At 47.3% G+C, this 19,123-nt stretch overlaps 2 protein-coding genes across 2 annotated transcripts in view; both read right to left on the reverse strand.

The window, feature by feature from the left end:
* Positions 1 to 50: 50 nt before the first annotated feature.
* Positions 51 to 8,088, reverse strand: slc22a2 (solute carrier family 22 member 2). The gene is made up of 11 exons (XM_030345046.1): positions 7,296 to 8,088; positions 6,788 to 6,891; positions 6,097 to 6,251; positions 5,328 to 5,496; positions 4,682 to 4,796; positions 3,998 to 4,098; positions 3,617 to 3,831; positions 3,066 to 3,174; positions 2,560 to 2,672; positions 1,429 to 1,528; positions 51 to 1,321 (listed from the first exon to the last, which is right to left on the reverse strand). The coding sequence occupies exons 1-11, from the start codon at positions 7,695 to 7,697 to the stop codon at positions 1,228 to 1,230; spliced, it is 1,677 nt and encodes a 558-aa protein (XP_030200906.1). The 5' UTR covers positions 7,698 to 8,088; the 3' UTR covers positions 51 to 1,227.
* Positions 8,089 to 12,487: 4,399 nt separating this feature from the next.
* igf2r (insulin-like growth factor 2 receptor) overlaps positions 12,488 to 19,123 on the reverse strand; it is a 42,217-nt gene continuing 35,581 nt past the window's right edge. Inside the window, exons 45-51 of the mRNA XM_030345044.1 lie at positions 18,546 to 18,692; positions 16,442 to 16,626; positions 15,627 to 15,813; positions 14,817 to 14,969; positions 14,660 to 14,729; positions 13,932 to 14,252; positions 12,488 to 12,851 (exon numbers count right to left, since the gene is read on the reverse strand). Coding sequence (XP_030200904.1) covers positions 12,663 to 12,851; positions 13,932 to 14,252; positions 14,660 to 14,729; positions 14,817 to 14,969; positions 15,627 to 15,813; positions 16,442 to 16,626; positions 18,546 to 18,692 — 1,252 coding nt within the window. The 3' untranslated portion in view covers positions 12,488 to 12,662. The remainder of the gene's footprint in view (positions 12,852 to 13,931; positions 14,253 to 14,659; positions 14,730 to 14,816; positions 14,970 to 15,626; positions 15,814 to 16,441; positions 16,627 to 18,545; positions 18,693 to 19,123) is intronic.

The following is a 19,123-nucleotide window of genomic DNA, read 5'->3' on the forward strand; positions in this document are numbered from 1 at the left end:
TATGTTGGCGTGGAAACCAAAACCCCAAAAGTAGCATCAGAACGACATGGTTAGTTAATTTTGAACTTTTTAATTATCATGGCATCTCAGAGACATAAAAGATAGTACATCTAAAAAAAAACAGGAGCTAAAACCTAACAGCTCTTAACAACCAGGGTCACACATCCGTTTATGAGATGATTCCTGAAGAGGAGGGGCTTCTGAAGATTTCTTTAAGATATAAGGAGCAGTTCTGAGGACTGCATGGAGCTAGGTTGTTCCTCCATCAGGGAACCACACATGAAAAGAGGCTTGGTCCACCGGTGCCCTATATCGGGCTATTGCGATTGCGATTTAATGTGCGATTTTTATAATTTATTAAGTTCCTTATGTTGTTTATTATTCACTAAAAATGAAATAAATCATCATTCTTTAGAACGACCAACACAACATTGGAAGCAGTCAACATAAAATCTGCTCTTTCCTCTAGGCCAGGCCGATGTGTTGAGATTAATTTATATTATAAACTTCTTTATTTAACCATTGAATTGTAAAATAAAAATAAAAATAAATGAATTGTACTGATTTCCAGTCAGTTACGGTAGCAAATCACTTTTTTTTTCTTTTTTCTTTTTAATCGCAGCCTTTGCGATTTGCATACCGCGTTCTATTACATCGCGATTTCGATTTGAATTCGATTATTCGTTCAGCCCTACTGTTCTGTGGTTAGATGTTGTGCACAACTCGGGTTCACTACTTAAAACCCATAATGCAACGCAAAAAAGTGTACAACAGATGCACACTTTTTTCCTCACTATACATCCCATGATGTATAGCGGTCTTCCTTGTCGACGGATTCATCAAGAAGAGATGGGTCAGCCCATTCAGTCATTTTACTAATGAGCTGTCCCAGGGTGACTTCTAGCACGTGTCAGCTTGTTTCTGCCACCAACACACGGCACCTCGATGGCTCTCTGGCGCATCATCTGTGTCCGAATTCCCTGCATAATTATACCCTAAATAGGGTAGCCTAATATATAGTTATCCTTATTTAGGGCATGAGAGAACAAGAGGGCCAAATCGAACACAGCCAGAGCCCCTGGACTGAGAGTGACACAAACAGTTAATAACAGTAATAAAACATGTGTAATGAAAGTTTTTTTTACATAAATACACAGAGCTCTCAGTCCCCTGCTACATCAATAAATACGTCGGCGACCTAAACCCTGACCCTGACAATAACGGACATCAAACAGCGACGGGGTCTTTGACATCTGTGGAGGGGCTGGTTGCCAACAGGTTGTCGAGTTGCTGCTTCTTCAGCTCAATATTCTCCTGGGCTCTATGGTTGGAAGGTAAAAAGGGTGTTTGCTCCGATAATACAGTGCATAAATCCTGCATTTTAGTTCAACTCAAACGTTACTTGAAGAGTCATGGTTAGTGTCTCACCGTTCGGGGAACTCGATGTCGTCGATGGTGTCGGGCAGCGGGATGCCCTTGGTCTCGGGGAGCAGCAGCACCAGGCCGCCGGCGACGAACGACAGGGATCCTGCGGACAGAGAGGCGACACTATCAGCTGGTGCAGCGGGGAGTTTCACGGTGATCAATTTAACACTGGGCCATGCATTTTCTGCACATCTAGACAGCGGAACGGTACGACATCTTGAAATCAAAATTATTGTCATGCCTTTCTAAATGGGCACCAGGGTGATTCGGGCACATACCCTGTTGTGTATGGGCGCTATGAAGAGAGACGTTGTGTATACAGGCTTACTGCTGCCACGATGGTCAGTGAAACTCACTCACGGAAGACCGTGTGGCAGTGTGTCCATGATAAGAAATGCTTTCGTGCAAAAAATGAGATTTCGCACACACACACACACACACACTACAACACACACACGCACACACAAACGCTCGCCCGCACACACACACACACACACACACACACACACACACACACACACACACACACACACACACACACACACACACACACACACACACACACACACACACACACACACACACACACACACACACACACACCTAAGTGGGAAGAGGCTGTAGCAGCCATACAAAATGTAATTCCTTGAAATGATTTACAATAAAAACTAAATAAGAATTATCACTTAACCTTCAAAGGGAAATTGCGAATTAGACATGACATTGAGGCTGGAAAAAAATTATGATTTTCAAAATTCCTTTTTATAGGATTTCATGTTCTATGAAATGCATAGCTTAGCCCTCTATCCTAGAAAGACGTAGCCTATAATATGTTGCTCACAATTTCATTACATTTTTGCGATTACAATCTATTAGTTGCCTTGTTGGTCAGCCAAATGCCGTCCCTTAAAGAGCCAAGTATTGCTCTAAGGCCCAATCCCATTTCTACCCCTTTCTCCTTCCCCTTACCCCTCCCCCGTGTTTTGAAGGGGTAAGGGGAAGGGGTAAGGGGAAGGGGTAAGGGGAAGGGGTAAGGGGTAGAAATGGGATTGGGCCTAAAAATGCATAGGCTCCTGAACCCCTGAATTCTCAGAATCTGAAAGATCCAAGCTTTGTTTGAGGCGGACCACCCACCAAAGATGATGAGGGGCAGCTCCAGCCAGATCACCGCCAGCCTGTAGAGCATGAAGGGGGCCACGATCCCACCCACGTCGCACAGCGTAGAGCACACGGACACGCCAAAGTTCCTGCACATACACCCATACACACACATGCAAACTCTGTGATACAGGAGGGGCAGTTTTCAAATGTCACGCACATTCCAAGCCGCCATTTTGGTGGATAATAAAAACAACGGGTTGCATGTTTCTTTTTCTCGGTCAAGAAGTATCAAGGCTTGAACATCTCTCATGGAACTTGGAGATCACATGATTGAAACCCTCAATTCGTGTCTGATATTGGTAGTGGGGACCCCAGTAGACTGATCCATGAAGAACCACCTCTCAGAACCCCCCAGTATGCAGACTGGGGGAAAATGTCTGTATGACCTAAAGATTGGTGCAAGGCGTTCTTTAAGCAAGAAGCTCTAACGGACACATGCAAGGTGTGTAAGATGTGTACCATCATGCAGGCTGCCCTACCTGACGAAGGTGGGGTAGAGCTCTGTGTTCACAAACACCACCATCTCAAAGGACATGGTGATGCCCAGGCGGCCGATGCAGGCCACCGTCGTCTTCAGCCAGAACAGACCTGGGGTGTAGGGGAGACGAGGGAGAGAGAGATTAATACATTGAGTGGCAACGGGGGTTGGGGTCAGTGTTGCCAGATTGGGACAGATTTCCCATCCAATCTGCCAACACTGGCTGCAGGACGCTGCAGCCAATGTTGAAAGATCTCTCACATTTATGCAATATTTGTACTAGTGTTTACATCAATTTACATCCGCAATCGTTCCATATGCAAAAGTAAGCATAATAAATAAATACATAAAATTTTTTTTTATTATAATCGCAATTATATCCTGAAGAGTAACTGAAGCCAATAAACAGTGAACATGTCCTCACTTGACCACGCACTGAAACAAACTGAGACATTTGTCGTAATAGTGACCTTTTCAAAGGACACTGGAGCCTATGTAACCCCTTCCATCGCCCCACAGTATTCAGCGCTCCCCAACACGCTGTTGACCTACTGTCGGGTAACATGGCGGTGATGAAGCACGCGGCCCCCGCCACGATGTTGGCGGTGGCGAAGGGAAGGCGGCGCCCGATGCGCTCGATGGTGAAGAGGATGAGGAACGCGGCGGGGAACTCCACGAGGCCCGAGATGAGGAAGTCGATGTAGACGTTTCCTCCCAGTATGCCCAGTCTCATGATCAGGCCTTGGTACACCACGGCACTGGTGAACCTTTATGTGGGGAGAGAACGGGTGGTGATTGGCTGTCGACAAGCGCTCTGTCCGTGTACTCGGGCGGATGGGAGCAGGCGATGAGAGCAGGCGTGAGTCCCGACTCGTCGGCACAAAGTAAAACAGTGAGGAACACAATGAAAACGTGGATCCCCTGAGAGCTCACCAGACGAAGCTGAGGATCAGGGTGTGTTTCCGCATCCTGGGGGTCCTGACCAGGTCCATGAAGGAGGGATTCGACGTTTCAGCGTTATCGTCTCTTAGGGTCTGTTCAAAATCAAGCCCAGACTATGAGGAATGGCCCTTATTTTAAAAGAGCTTATGTTCAACATCTTTATAGAAATGACAGGACACAGGGAATGGTTATTACTGCATGTTAATATGCATATTTCTGCCCTTCCTGAAAACAAATTTGAAAATCTCCCCCCGTTTCCAAGCTCTCAGACTGAAAACAAGTTATTATTGATTTCCCTTCTCCTTACATTTTAATTATTATGATTGTTACAGACTGGTTATCGTGCCGTCTTTCCTGCCATGTATTCATATTACAAGTGGCGCAATGTGCGACCTGTTTTCCATCCCCCAGCAGTGGTCGTTCCACCAGAAAGGGTCTGGGGGAGCTAGTGCTACAGACTCGCTCTTCAACTCAGCTTTGTGAGTCGCTCTCAGAGTTAGAGAGTTGCTCTCAAGGTTTGAGAGTAGCTCTCAGTTGAATTTGAGAGATCTCTCAGAGATTGAGGGTTGTTTGACAGTTTGACAGTTGCCCCACTCCAGCCCGTCCCTAAGACTGCAGGTTCCTCTGCAGCCCGTTGGGATGTGAACTGGAGGCTTAAGAGTGCAGCAGGCCTACCTCTATCTTCTTGGAGAGAGTCTTCCCATTCTCCTTGGCAATGGCCTCGGTGATCTCCACCGCTTTGGCAGAGTCGTTCTGAGAGAGGAGCCACCTGGGAGACTCTGGGATGAACCTGGAGGAGGGAGAGTTCACCTTTTACCATCAGGTCGCTGGGAGCATTAAAGCAGTGATTGCCAACCCCCTAGGTTGGTTTGGTGATTCACCAATATTGTAAATCATGGTTATTGCTACATATGTTCCGAAGTAACCATGAATTGGTGTTTTAAAACACAAGGGCTATGGGTGAGTTCCAAAATACCATATTTTAGGTGGGCTGTGGACAGGGTACACGCCGAGAAGTGTCCGTATAATTCATTGGTTGTATCTTTGCTAGTTAAAACGTAATATGTATGTCATGATTATGATGATGACTATTATGAGTATGATGATTTTAATAAGCATCATTATTTATGACAATGATGGTGCTGATGACCACGACGATGATGATGATGATTATGATGATGATAATGATCAGGATTGTGGATGTGATTTTGATTATTATGATTGTGATGAGATGAATATGAGCATCATTATCTATGATTAGTATTAAGCTGATGATGATGATGATGATGATGAAGACGATGAAGAATATGAGCTCCCTCACCAGTAGTAGGAGAGGAAGAGGATGTAGGGCACGGTGATGACCACCTGCAGCCAGCGCCAGTCTGTGATGTAGTAGGCCAGCAGGGGGAGCAGCATGATGCCCACGCTGAAGAACATCTGGTAGAGCACCCCCACGGTCCTCCTGTACTCCACACCCACCAGCTCTGTGACTGCACACACAGGAGGAGGAGGAGGAGGAGGAGAGGGGGGAGGAGGAGGAGAGGGAGGAGGAGGAGGAGGAGAGGGAGGAGGAGAGGGAGGAGGAGGAGGAGGAGGAGGAGGAGGAGGAGGAGGAGGAGGAGGAGGAGGAGAGGGAGGAGGAGGAGGAGAGGGAGGAGGAGGAGCAGGAGGAGGAGGAGAGGGAGGAGGAGGAGAGGGATGAGAGGGAGGAGGAGGAGGAGGAGAGGGAGGAGGAGGAGAGGGATGAGAGGGAGGAGGAGGAGCAGGATGAGAGGGAGGAGGAGGAGGAGGAGGAGCAACAATATTAGTAATGATGAGAAAAGGTTGAAGAAAAACAAGAAAAATAAAAAGAATAAAAATAACCAGAAGAAAGAAATTAAGAAGACGTATATGTTTGCATTCTTGAGAACATCTGCTCAACAGATGACAAAAACACACCTAGAAACTCAAACTACCCCTCGACAAGACAAATCAGTCTCCTTTCCTCAATGAACAATGACAAAGTCATGCAGAGTCAACACTGAGTCTCCATGAATAGGGTTTCTTAATAGAGAAGGGCCTCCATTTTGAAGAAAATCAAATGAGCTTACTGAGCACATATCCCACCACCCATCCTCCTTTGATGCCGAAGCCGTAGAGCGCTCTGAACACCAGCAGAGACACGTAGTTGGGCGCCACGGCAACCAGGATGCCCATGATGCCGTTCAACACGTTGGACATCAGAAAACTGATCTTCCTGCCGAACCTAGACATGAGGGGGATGCTCAGAGTTATACCTCAGAGTTATATATGTACAATTCACAGTGCAAGATCCATGGTTTCTGGACTCCATCTTATTAGCAGCAAAGCAGTAAATGTGAGCATGGACGAATATAAGGAAGAATAACTTAGTAAAGTATACAATCTGATCTGCATGCTTAAAGGTGTAAGTACGATTTAAGAGCCTTTATTTGAATGACATTTGTAAGAAATTAGTAAGAGAGATGCTCTGTGAGCATTTCTATTTCGAAGTTGACTGCCCTGGCCTTTGTACCATTTGGATTTAAAATAGGCTCCTGGGTAATTTCTGACCTATCAGGGCATCTCTTACCTGATTGGTTCAGGGAAATTGTCTTGCCTGTCGACAGTGTTGATAGAGCTTTCCTATGCTACAGAGCCCTAATTAATCCCAAACCATTTCATTTGGCTTTTTTTTTACTTTGCACGTTCACAAACACATTTCTCCCGATGAGCTACGGAGGCGGTCTTCATCATCCACTCATTAACCAATCATGGCCCCACCTGTCGGCCAGGTAGCCAGTGGCGATGCTGCCCACCAGGAAGCCCACGTTGAGGGTGGCCTGGTACATGTCCACCAGCCAGCTGTCGGCGCACACCAGGTCAAACTGGGAACACACATGAAAACACAATTCATGACAATCACAAAACAAAACACAAAACATTAATGCACACAATCCAATGCGTTTATCTTTTTAACCTTACTTTTTAAAGAAAATAAAATAGCTTGGGTAGCATTAAGAACATTTAAGTTCTAAGGATAAGCGCTATTTGTGACTTCTAGTCATGATTTAAAAGTCAAAATGTTCAAACTCTTCGTGATGCAAGATTCCACTTTAAACAAAAATAACTTTGACATTAAAGTTAAACACGTTGGCTGAATATGAAAAACATTTGACTCCAAATGAAAAATATGCAATGAAAATTCAAAACATTGCTGTGGATTGAAAAATCTCCCCGAATATCTATATACTTGGGTTTAATTCATTTAAAAAAATCTAAAATCCCATACCTCTGTCACAAAGGACTGCCGGCCCTCATAGTCGTACTCCCATCCGTGCTTACACGACGCCAGGGGGGCCTTGCTCAGGTCCACCTCCGTCCGATCGCAGGCCAGCCCCGTGGCGTTCCAGTCCACATCGTAGCGCTGGCATGTGCTGCGCACCGTCTCCCCCGAGCGGTTCTCCAGTGGCACGGCCAGCCGCCGCGTCTCCAACGGGCTCCAGCCGCAGCTCTTGCTCAGGGCCGCCACGTCCGGGTCACGGCACCAGTGCTCCGGGGTGAAGCCCTGGAAAACGATGCCCACATAGACTCCGGCCCAGGGCATGGAAACCATGCACAGCAGGCCGAAGATGCGCTTCTGGCATCGGCCGAATTTCCCCGCCTCCTCCAAGATGTCGTCGAACGTTGTCATTGCTGGTGGCTAACAGCCTATGGTTCCCTGAATGGCGTTCTCCGGTGTGCTGGAGGACCCACTTGGTATGCTGTGTCCTCTGAAAGTAATCTGTTGACACTGTAAGAGTCTTGGCTGCCTCGCCAGTGTCTCAACTCGAGTGTGCAAATGCCAAGTCCTCCAGCGTGGATGCCAACCCTTCGCTAGGGCTCTTTAAAACGGGGCCAGACGGGGGCAAAGGTCGGGCCCAGGGCTGACCTCTTTGCTTGACCGCGTGGTGGACGATCACCCAGACTTCAACACTTTAAACACGAGAGGTCGGGAAGGACAAGGCTTGAAAGATAAAGACGTTACTGTCACTTGCACAAAAGTAATAACAAAACCAGAGCTAGTTTGCAAAGAACTTCTGATCTGGCCTCAGGCTTCAGGTTATATTCCCACGCAGTGTGGCTACCCCCAACATGCACTGACCAATCACAACACTCCAGAACTTTGGCCCAGAACTTTGTCACCTCGGTTTCCCCCATCCAAGTTCCCCATTAACTAAACATGCACTTGTCACCCTTCCCTGAGTTCTCAGTATATCACAGTGTTAAGTGGTTACATCTGAAACATTACAGTATGATCAAATTCAGGGCAACAAAATACTGTGATTGAAATGAACTTGTCACCTTATGAATTAAACTGATTAAAAAACAGACATAATAAACCACATGTGCCTATGAGATGAGCCCTGTATAATCAAAGAAATATATGACATACACGAGCACAATGACTATCTATAGACAATAAGCATGCATTCAAACAATTGACAACCATTGATTGATTGTGGAATACATTCATGAAGCAGGCAGTGTTTGACTCTAACTGTAGAGCCAGTTAACTAGTTAACTTTAACCTTTAAGTTAGTGCAAGCAGCGAGAGAGTAGACCACAGGGGGCACCTTTCTCCCTTGTGGACGTCATCGTGCCTCCCCATCTCTTCCTCTCAGGATGATGTGAGCCAGAGGTTAACAACTTTTTAGGCTCCAATTTACTTCACGCTAAGTTAATCGGGATTCATCTCTGGATCTGCAAATGGTGTAAATGTGTCACGTGTGAATGCCCCTCAGTCCCCATAGACATTCACATTAGTCAGACGTTAGTTGACCTTTCCTTCAAATGGGCCGGATAATGGCTCCCCATAGTGCAGGGTTGAGCGATGAAGTGTGAAAACACGTTTGGCCCCGAGCTGCACGGACGTCACGGCGGACACCTTTGTACCAGTCGGATTGGCACCCGTCAGAAACATGGCTATCGAGCGCGTCACTGTCAATAAGTAACGGGTCAAGGGCAGTCCGGGATTAAAGTCTGCAAATTAACCTAGCAGCTTTTTATATGCATTTATATATATATATATATATATAGATTCTGGGATGGGGTCGGCTCAGGGGGGGTATTATATAAGCCTGGGCAGCTTTGAGATGAACTATGATGAAAAGATGACGGGCGATACACGGACAATCGGTTCAAAGTGTGAAAGAATACCCACGACATAAACAGCGGATATTATTTATTCAAATAATGCAACTTTATACATTAACATCTCTTAAATACGAAAAAAGACAAAAACAGAACAGGCAAATCTTAGTTAAACACAGAAGACATAACGGACGGCAGCTCAAGGAGTGTGGCCTCGACAGACTAGGCCAGACCATGCTGTACCATGCTCACCTATGGTGGGACAACTACCCCCCCGTGAACCCCATTGTTGATATTTTATCGAAACCTTTTAGGAACCACGGGCCAAATGCTCTCATTCATGATGAAATGGTTAAGAAATGTAAGCTAGACCTTTATGAATTTTTTTGGGGACTAAAATGAAATGAAAGAATCGTTATTGCTGGACAGCGTTTTGGTTACCGTCTCCATACTGTGAGTGTGTATTTATCCAAGGTTTTGATTTACCCAACCTTAGTTCCCCTTTAGTTATGTGTGCTTTGGACATTTCGTTCCATCAGACATTACCCCACAGCTGTTGGTTGTGTAAGCATCTCATGTTGTTGTGATCCAAAACTATTCTTTAACTTAGAGTAGGCAATATATTTTAAAAGCATTATTTTTCAAATTAGTTGAAAGTTTCTTTACAGCCCGACCGCAAACAATAAATGATTTCATCTGATAAAAATAAAGAAAAGATCTGGTATCTGTGGCTGTCACAGTCCAGTGACAGGCCCTTCCAATAATTAAATTTGGCCCGAATTAAAAGATTTGCCTAACTGTCAGTCCACCAACATGCAGTACCTAGCCAGTACCAGCAGGCCCCCAGCCCGTACCCTGGCTGTGCATGACTGTGCATGACCGTAGTCTTCCACAAGGTTAACCGGACCCATTACTGAAGCTAGCGAGCTATTCGGGGGTCTTGTGGGAGTGGCTTTGGAAGCAGACCATTAGGGAGGGCAGGGATTTTTACAATTTGATACCTTCAAAACTTGCCGCCTACCCTCGATTTAGTATTATAAGAACCTGATCTTGGACTGTCTTGACTTGATCTTGGATAAGATGAAAGGATCAACAGTTTCCCAAATCATGCTTTTTTTTTATTGTAGGATTTTGAGACAAAGGCAAGGCTTGAGTCAATTAATGAAATATCCATACTTTAAAAAGCACAAGAATCTACATCTTCTGTATTGATTTGACAAAAAAAAAAAGTTTTGTATACTTGTTGCGTGCTGCATACTTGAACATGAAAATCATTTGCTCGAGTATAATGATTATTCGAATTGAACTAGTTGGTGAACCTGTAATAAGATTCTGGTCACACACACAAAACTTAATATGTGAACAAGGCTTCATCTATTCTCACAGACACATACACACACACGCGACTCAACACTACCCCCTTACGTCATCGGCCCATCTTAAGGATGCTACAGTTGACCTGGTATCGGCCCCATCCTTAAATAATAAATACATGTAGGATCAGATGATAAATTAAGCAACACCATGGCAAAAGTGATATCTTCCAAGCTACCCCAACGCCTCAAATCATGGCAACAAACAAAGCCCTCCACTGGACCTTTTGTTCAATGTACCCTGACTCATCTCTACACCAGAGTCACAACGGTGAGCTTGTAAAGAAGCCTTCTCTTAATAAAGAAGACGGTATCGTTTACTTTTTATTTTTAAGCAAACCTCACATACAAAGATCTAAAAATACCCTGAAAGCTTCACCATATGTTCTTCATATGGGACGGGAGCGACGGTTGGCCGATTCATATACGAGCTTGAATTTAAACAACCATGTGGTAGCGTTGTGTGTCAGTTAAATGGTTTATTACAGGTGGTGAGTAGGTGGTGCACGACAGGACTGTGAAAATGTTCAAGGCATCTTCATCGATAAGGTTGTATGAAGGTGTTTCACCTGCACTTTTGTCCCTGAATACCTCAATTGCTGAATCATCCTCTCTGTCCCCCTCGTGCCTTGAATGATGACAACTTCAACACACCCACGCAAAACACCCAAAACAGACCATACCACATTTGTTTCATTGACATAAACACTCTTGGCTGATTGTTTATACTGTGTAGGCTGACACACACACTCTTTCTCTTTCTCTGACACACACACACACACACACACACACACACACACACACACACACACACACACACACACACACACACACACACACACACACACACACACACACACACACACACACACACACAAAAGAGGCAAAAAGGGTGTACAATCGGTACCGTTCAGAGACGTTCGCTAAATGCTTACATTCAATTAATTAATACCCCAAACAGCATGTTCAATTCGGGGCACCAATCGCAAAGAAGGAGATCGATGCGCTCTGCAAAATGGATTCCTCAAAATGGCCGAAAAAATGAAAGACGTCGAACTGAAAGCGAGAGCACGTCCATACATTCGTGGCACTCTCATAACACATTTCTGGACCGTTCTGACTTCACGGGAAATTACATGCATTTGGCATTACTTAAAGTAAGCTCAGTGGGGGATAGGATATGAATAATACTCAGTATACACACACAGACACACACACACACACACACAGAGGTGCAGGCAGATACGTCGACCGGGCCGTGATGGAAAATGCAAGCGTTTGTGCAAATGCCGGACCCAACGTTGCACTCACCACTATGGCTTTGGTGTAGGGAGGCCGCGGACATCGAATGGGGGGAAAAAGACAAAAATAAAAAAATAAACGTCACAAACAAACTGATATGAAGGTCTCTCTACGCCATCTTGGAAACGTCTGCTCCCGTCCATTCATACTTAAGGCCATGTCTCATCATTGCACACTTAACAAAACCTCCAAATTCTCCCAGAACATAGGGCTAAAAAAAAACAACAACTCAAATACAATTAAATAAATTCAAAACAGTTCTGAACAATTCACCGACACGGGACCAGAAACAACATACATTTATATATATAAAAAAAAAAAATCATTACAATTCCATTAACGTCATTCCAATTAAAGAGGGCCGTGAAAATTTGAATTATTCTTTCCATGAACCAGATGCATTGATCAAAGCGCAAAAGGGAAGGGTGGGGTGGGGGGGGGCAGGGGGCCGCAGAGAGGGTGGGTGGCTGGGTGGGGGAGAGAGAGTGAGAGAGCAAACTGCTGTTTGTGAATTCTTTGTAAACGGCAACAGTGTCCGTCCAGTGAATCCCGATTCCCTTTTTAAAGAACGAACACACACCACCCGCTAATACCCACGGTTGGCAGTCAATGGTCCAACCTTGGTAGGGGGGGGGGGGGGGGGGGGGGGGGGACCATGACAACGCGCAGCATTATCTTTGGTTATGGCTTGGGGGGGGGGGGGTAGAGACACAGTCCTATTCCACCTCACCGTCGTTCTCTCCATCGAGAGGAACAAGAAAACAGAGCCGGGAAAAACTGCACAGCGGAGGAGTGAGTTCTGATTGGACGACGGCGGCGGCGTTGGTGGTGGTTGCGGGGAGGAAGTGACCTCACACCCTCAAGAGGTCCTCGTCGCTGTCGTCGTCGTCGTCGTCGTCCTGCCTCCGGCCCTGCACCGGGTTGAGATCTACGGGGGCGGGGGGGCCGGGGTGGTAGGCCCGTGATGAGCTGGACCCTCTGGAGTCCCTCTTCCCGTCAGAATCGTCCAGCAGACCGACCAGGTCCTCGTCGCTTTCCTCCTGGAGACACACAAGGAACTGCATGAGAAGATGAGCGCTAGTGACCACCAGGTCCGTTCTAGGAGAGGGGCATCTTGGTCCCATTGAGCCTTAAGAACCGTTTTAAATGACTTTGACCGGTGCCTGGGAAAGTGACTCACGGAGGCAGCTATTTCAGGAGCCGTTTGGCGTTGAAAGTCTGTCTCTAGCGAGCTTATAGCTAAGGGTTTGGAGTCTTGGACACCCGGGGCTCGAACCCAGAACTTTTCGGCTGGGGGTCAAACACCCTCACTATGAGACTATCCTGTCCCTCTGTACCAGCTCACTTTTTCCAGCAGTGGAAAGTATCAGATGCTTTTATCAGACATTAGAAATCTGATTTTTCTGCAAGCGAGCTAGGTAACATATCAATACATTGTCAACGTATACAGGCCACTGTTATTAAGGTAACAGCGACTAGCGAATGCTCTTTTTAAACAAAACTAGAACAAAAAAGGTGCTGTAAGTACGATTTAAGAGCTATTATTTGATATCAATTTGTTAAAAACAGCAGTCATCCGTCAGCTATGAGGGAATGAAAATGTGTTTCGAGTTGCCTGCTCCTGCCTCTGTATGAGACCATTTACATGTTTTGACCACTCCTGTCCATTTCTGACCAATCAGGGCAACTCTTTCCTGATTGGTTCAGGGGATCCATCTTTCCTGCAAATCGCAGGTGTGCAAAATGCCACACTTCTCGATGGCAACGCAGAAACGCAGGGATGGAGGGGGCAGTAAGGGTGGGGGCAGAAAGGGAGGGAGCAGAAAGGAAGGGAGGGGTTAGAAAGGGAGGGGGCAAAAAAAGTAGGGGCAGAAAGGAAGGGAGGGGGCAGAAAGGAAGGGAGGGGGCAGAAAGGAAGGGAGGGGGCAGAAAGGGAGGAGATGTTTGCCTTATTTAGTTTCAAACTCTTGCCCTCTTCTGCTCTCCCTCCCTCCCTCCCTCCCGCCCTAACCCCCTCTCTCTCCCTCCCCCTCCCTCCCTCCAGCTCCTTCCTCTGACCCCCCAGCCCTCTTTAAACCCAGTCACCGTTCTTAGAGGGCCGGCGGCGCCCCGGACCTCACCTGCATGAAGACGCTGCGCAGCGCGGCGGAGAGGGGCGCGCTGCTGGGGGGCGGGGCCTTGAAGACGCGCACGCCGGGCACGCTCAGCACCTCGTCCTCGCTGTCGTCGTCGTCCAGCTCCTCCGCGCCGCCGGCCCCGCCCCCGCCGAAGGCCAGCGAGCGCAGGCCGTTCACCGGCTTGGCGGTGATGTGGCCGTTGGCTCCGCCTCTGCCGGCGCCGTGGCGGGACGAGGAGGCGGGGTCGGAGGAGGTGGGCGGGGGGTCCTGCTCCTCCATGAGCCACTCCATCTCGTCCTGGCCGCCCTGGTCGTCCATGTCCACCTGGGGGAGGGGAGGGGGGGGGGTAGGAGGGGGGACGGTCAGCGTTTTAACTCTGCAGTTGTCTGCATTGACTCTCTTATTGTGGATACACACTGAGATTTATTTTACTCTTACTAATAAATGATTCTCCCTTTTGGATTTATACTACTGTCCTGTTCTATCTGCTGAGACGCCTGCAATTCCCTTCTGGGATTAATAAAGTACAATATTATTAAAGTACCATATAGTACCATATATATCGATAGATCTTTTTTTTTTTTGTGTTGTGCAAATTGTTCAAATAGAATAACACTTTCAGCCGGAAGTACCAAGGAATAACATGTCTGGTTGGCTGGTTGGCTGGATCAACCTAATCTCAGTCCTAATCAACTGATGATCCGTTCTTCACCCCCCTCATGGACTCCTACCTTGGAGTATTTATAGGACACCTGGTTCCCTCTCCGGCAGCATGCCGCCACCTTCTGGATCACCAGTGCCCTGGACAGCAGGAACAAACAGAAACCCATGAAAACAACGACACAAGGCGGGGGGCCGCGGGTGTGGCTGGGTGTGGCTGGCCCCTACCTCCTCTCCCTCTTGTAGAGCAGCAGGCCTAGCAGACACGCCACCAGCACCGCCAGCAGGACGCAGAGGACCGCCCCCATGGCCTGGCTCCGCCCCGAGAGGCCGAGCGCCGGGTCCACGTCCTGGGTGGTCGCCTCCGCCCGGTCGGCAGAGCTGCACACCGGCGGGGGAGAAAGGGGTTCAGACGGCGACGGTGGGAACCACACACAGCAGGCGGCTTAACATCCCCGTCCACAATCAACATGCCGTTGGTCGGATTTTAAAGCTCAAAACGTATTAAAACCTGTGTGTGAATGTAGCCAAGACGCATTAGTGAGCGGATCTGTTAAACCACATCAGTAGGTGGGCTAGGGTTAGTGAAATTGATGGTGCTAGCCGTCCATTAAGGCAGCAATAGGGACTAGGGGTGTAACGGTACACAAAAATCTCGGTTCGGTACGTACCTCGGTTTTGAGGTCATGCTTCGGTTCATTATCGGTACAGTGGTTCAAGTTGTTCATAACACACTTTTGTGCTTTTTACAATAGGAACATTAGACAATTTTTATTATTTTTTAGAAGAAGCTGAATAACCGCGAAAACGAAATACATTTAATGATGGAGACTCCGGCTTTCGTTTAGAATTGTCAACAATTTATTTGGGATTTAACATAGCATATTTAACATTCAAAATGAATTAAAAAAAACCTTGAACAAGGAAATGTAACATTTAACATCAATACAACCTCCAGCTTTCCTCGTGAGAGCCCGGTTTGTTTACATGATGTGGTTGCATCTGTCTGCGTCACAGAAATGGAGCGCCTGCACTCACATGAGGTCGCAGACGGCGGTGGTGTGCCAGACGAAGAGGTACTGGCAGCTGTCCGTCTCCAGCATGAACTCGGGGATGCCCACGCCCGCCGTGGGGCTGCAGTGGAACATGATGGTGGACGAGGCCTTCTTGGTCTTCTCCCGGCCGCACACCGACTCCGAGGGCACCATCACGTCCAGGTTGGCCCCTGGGGGGGGTCGGGGGTGAGCAGAGGGGTGAGTGGGGGATGGGGGTCACGGTCATACAGGGGTGCTTCGTTGTGGAGGAGGGATCTTTGCGTGACCATAGTCATGATCCACAGTGCACTTGTTCCTCTGTGACCTGCCTTCTGCTGCTACACCCCCAGGGTCGTGTCATAGCGACCTACATATATTTGCATTAGCTTTCTGCTAAATCTTAAATTCGTTGCACTTTCATTTTATTACTTTGCCTTTATTTACTCTTACGTAAGTATTTTATTACTTCATTTTTATGTGCACTTTCTACAATACACTTTTAACTGCCTTTCTTTTCTTTTACTTTTTACTTTTACTATCCATTTTATGACAATGTTTCTATGTCAAGCACTGAGTCTGCCTCTTGTCTGAAAAGGGCTATATAAATAAAGTTGCCTTGCTCTGCCTTGCCTTACACAAAGCCTGCAGACGTTTTTTCTTACTTACTTTTTCAACTTGGGCTACCTAAAGACACGGCCTAGGCTGTGATCTACACCGTCTTTTCCCCAGACAGTTTAACCCTGAGAGAGTTCCCAACACATCGAACACGTCTTTATTTGTGTGTTGCATTGAGAAGGAATAACCTCGAGGGCGCCGTACCTTTGATGAAGTACTTGGCCTTGCTGGACGAGCCGATCTTGCGGTGGTAGTTGCCGTTCAACTGCACCTGGCAGATGTTGGCGCCGTTGCAGCTGCTCAGAGAGCTGTTGGTGATGCCCGACAGCTGGATCTGGTAGACGTAGCTGTCACCGTTGGGCCGTTTGTCCCCCGACGCCTGGTGGGCACTGAGGGGATGGCCAGAGAGACACAGAGAGAGAGAGAGAGACACAGAGAGAGAGAGAGAGACACACAGAGAGAGAGAGAGAGACACAGAGAGAGAGAGAGAGACACAGAGAGAGAGAGAGAGAGAGACACAGAGAGAGAGAGAGACACAGAGAGAGAGAGAGAGAGAGAGAGAGAGAGAGAGAGAGAGAGAGAGAGAGAGACACAGAGAGAGACAGAGACACAGAGAGAGAGACAGAGACACAGACAGAGAGAGACAGAGACACAGAGAGAGAGACAGAGACACAGACAGAGACAGAGACAGAGACAGAGACAGAGAGAGAGAGAGAGAGAGAGAGAGAGAGAGAGAGAGAGACACAGAGAGAGACAGAGACACAGACAGAGAGAGACAGAGAGAGACAGAGACAGAGAGAGACACAGAGAGAGAGACAGAGAGAGACAGAGACACAGAGAGAGAGACAGAGACACAGACAGAGAGAGACAGAGACAGAGACAGAGACAGACAGAGACAGACAGAGACAGAGAGAGAGAGAGAGACAGAGAGAGACAGCGACAGAGAGAGACAGCGACAGAGACATGGGATGTTCAGGGTTTGTTGTAGTGCACAGCGGGTTTTGGCTTGGCATCTGCCAATCACAGCGCAGTACTAAAATGACTAGGAACACTTTATCCCCCAGGCCCACCGGTGTTAACAGAGAAGTTTATACTGTAAAATTCAGAGACGGATTAATGGACTGTTCTGTGTGTCTGTGTTTGTATATCTGTGCGCGCGCGCTCGTGTGCGTGCGTGCGTGTGTGGCTGTGTCTCAATTCAGGGGACGCATCCTTCGCAGGACGCGGTCTATGAAGGTGTGGCCTTCATAGACCGTGAAGGCCGGACCGAAGGCCGAACAAACGTTTTTAAATGAGACGGTCTGCCCTACGAAGCATATCAAGTTTGCGTAACAAGCCGTTAACACCCTGTACCTTGCGTGAATGACGCGCCGCTCCTGTCACCTAGCAACCCCGACAGCTTCGGTTCAAACCGGACGGCGGAGGAGAAATGGAGCAGTTTTATGTAAACCACTATTTAAGGGATGTCCACTTTCACTTAGATGTCCACTTCCTACTTTCTTATTTTATTTTATTTAGAATTTTCTATTTTTTATAATCTTATCTTCTATGCTTGTAATTTCTATTTGCACGGAGCACCTGGAACGAAACAATTTCCCCCCGGGATCAATAAAGTTTTCTGATTCTGATTCAGATTCGGTTATATACTAATAATAATATAAAATATAACGTTAATTAGTTTAATATTATATGGCTCGTGCTAATGAAATTGAACTTTGACAATAAAGTTACAAATTTAAAATAGTCCCAACTTTATTTTAATAGTTTTGTCATCGAATATGTAATTTGCTGCAACTGCCGCTTCCGCTCTCTCTGACGGCATTGCTGAAAGAAATCCAACGCGCAATGAATCATGGGATACGTTGGGCCGTGAAGGATACATGTGGTGTATCCTTCAAATCTGGTAAAAGAAGGCTGCATTTGTCTGCCTCATTTGAAGGAGCCTTCGATATGGGACAGCCTTGACGCGTCGCGGTGACGCAATCGCCCTTCGAATGCACCCTTCGAAGGATGCATCGCCTGAATTGAGACACAGCCTGTGTGTGTGTGTGTGTGTGTGTGTGTGTGTGTGTGTGTGTGTGTCATGAATACGTACACGTGTCTGTTTGTACGTATTTGATTTGAATGTGTACACGTTTGTGTCTTTGTCCGTGTGTGCTGTCAATGTGAATGTGAGTGTATGTACATCTGTGTGTGTGTGTGTGTGTGTGTGTGTGTGTGTGTGTGTGTGTGTGTGTGTGTGTGTGTGTGTGTGTGTGTGTGTGTGTGTGTGTGTGTGTGTGTGTGTGTGTGTGTGTGTGTGTGTTACCTGAAGTAGAGCACCCCGAGGCTGAGCTGGGTGCCCGTGTCGGGGACCCTGATGGTCCCGTTGACCATCTCCACCTCCCGCTGCTTCACCACGCAGGCGGCCCGCGTCTCCCAGCCGATGGTGAACACGCACGCCGCCTCGTCGAAGCTGGGGAGGAACACACGGTGGGAAGGGGGACGTGAGACAGCGCACAGGCAAGCACTCTGTGGTTGGGTCGCGGTTAGGTCAATTGACCACTGGCACCTAAAATATGTATGTAGTTTTAATGAAAAAATATATAGATAGGTTGTGCGTAGATGCATCCCACGTTGCATTGGGCACATGTGTGTGTGTGTGTGTGTGTGTGTGTGTGTGCGACCCCTTGGACTGTGGATAAGCCTGACTGCGTTGAGTAAGGGTAGAGGGGAAAATACGATTTGTGTTCCTTAACCTTTAACAGAATCACGTTCGACCACGTTTACAGTTTGCTAACCTGACGTAAATGAGTGCCTGGGCCAGGCCTGTGTGGGGCATTCATGACGCATGCGGGACGGTCCACACTCGCTTAAAAATACAAAAGGCCAGTGCGTAGACGTTCC

The sequence above is a fragment of the Gadus morhua genome, chromosome 21 (genome assembly GCF_902167405.1).
Source record: "Gadus morhua chromosome 21, gadMor3.0, whole genome shotgun sequence".
Lineage (NCBI taxonomy): Eukaryota > Metazoa > Chordata > Actinopteri > Gadiformes > Gadidae > Gadus > Gadus morhua.

Coding starts and splice junctions, on each gene's coding strand:
- slc22a2 (XM_030345046.1), bottom strand. CDS start 7,697: ATGACAACGTTCGACGACATCTTGGAGGAGGCGGGGAAATTCGGCCGA. Junction 4,797..5,327: donor CTCTTCCTCTCCTACTACTG/GTGAGGGAGCTC, acceptor TCCCTCCTCCAG/GTTCATCCCAGAGTCTCCCA. Junction 1,322..1,428: donor GACATCGAGTTCCCCGAACG/GTGAGACACTAA, acceptor TTCCAACCATAG/AGCCCAGGAGAATATTGAGC.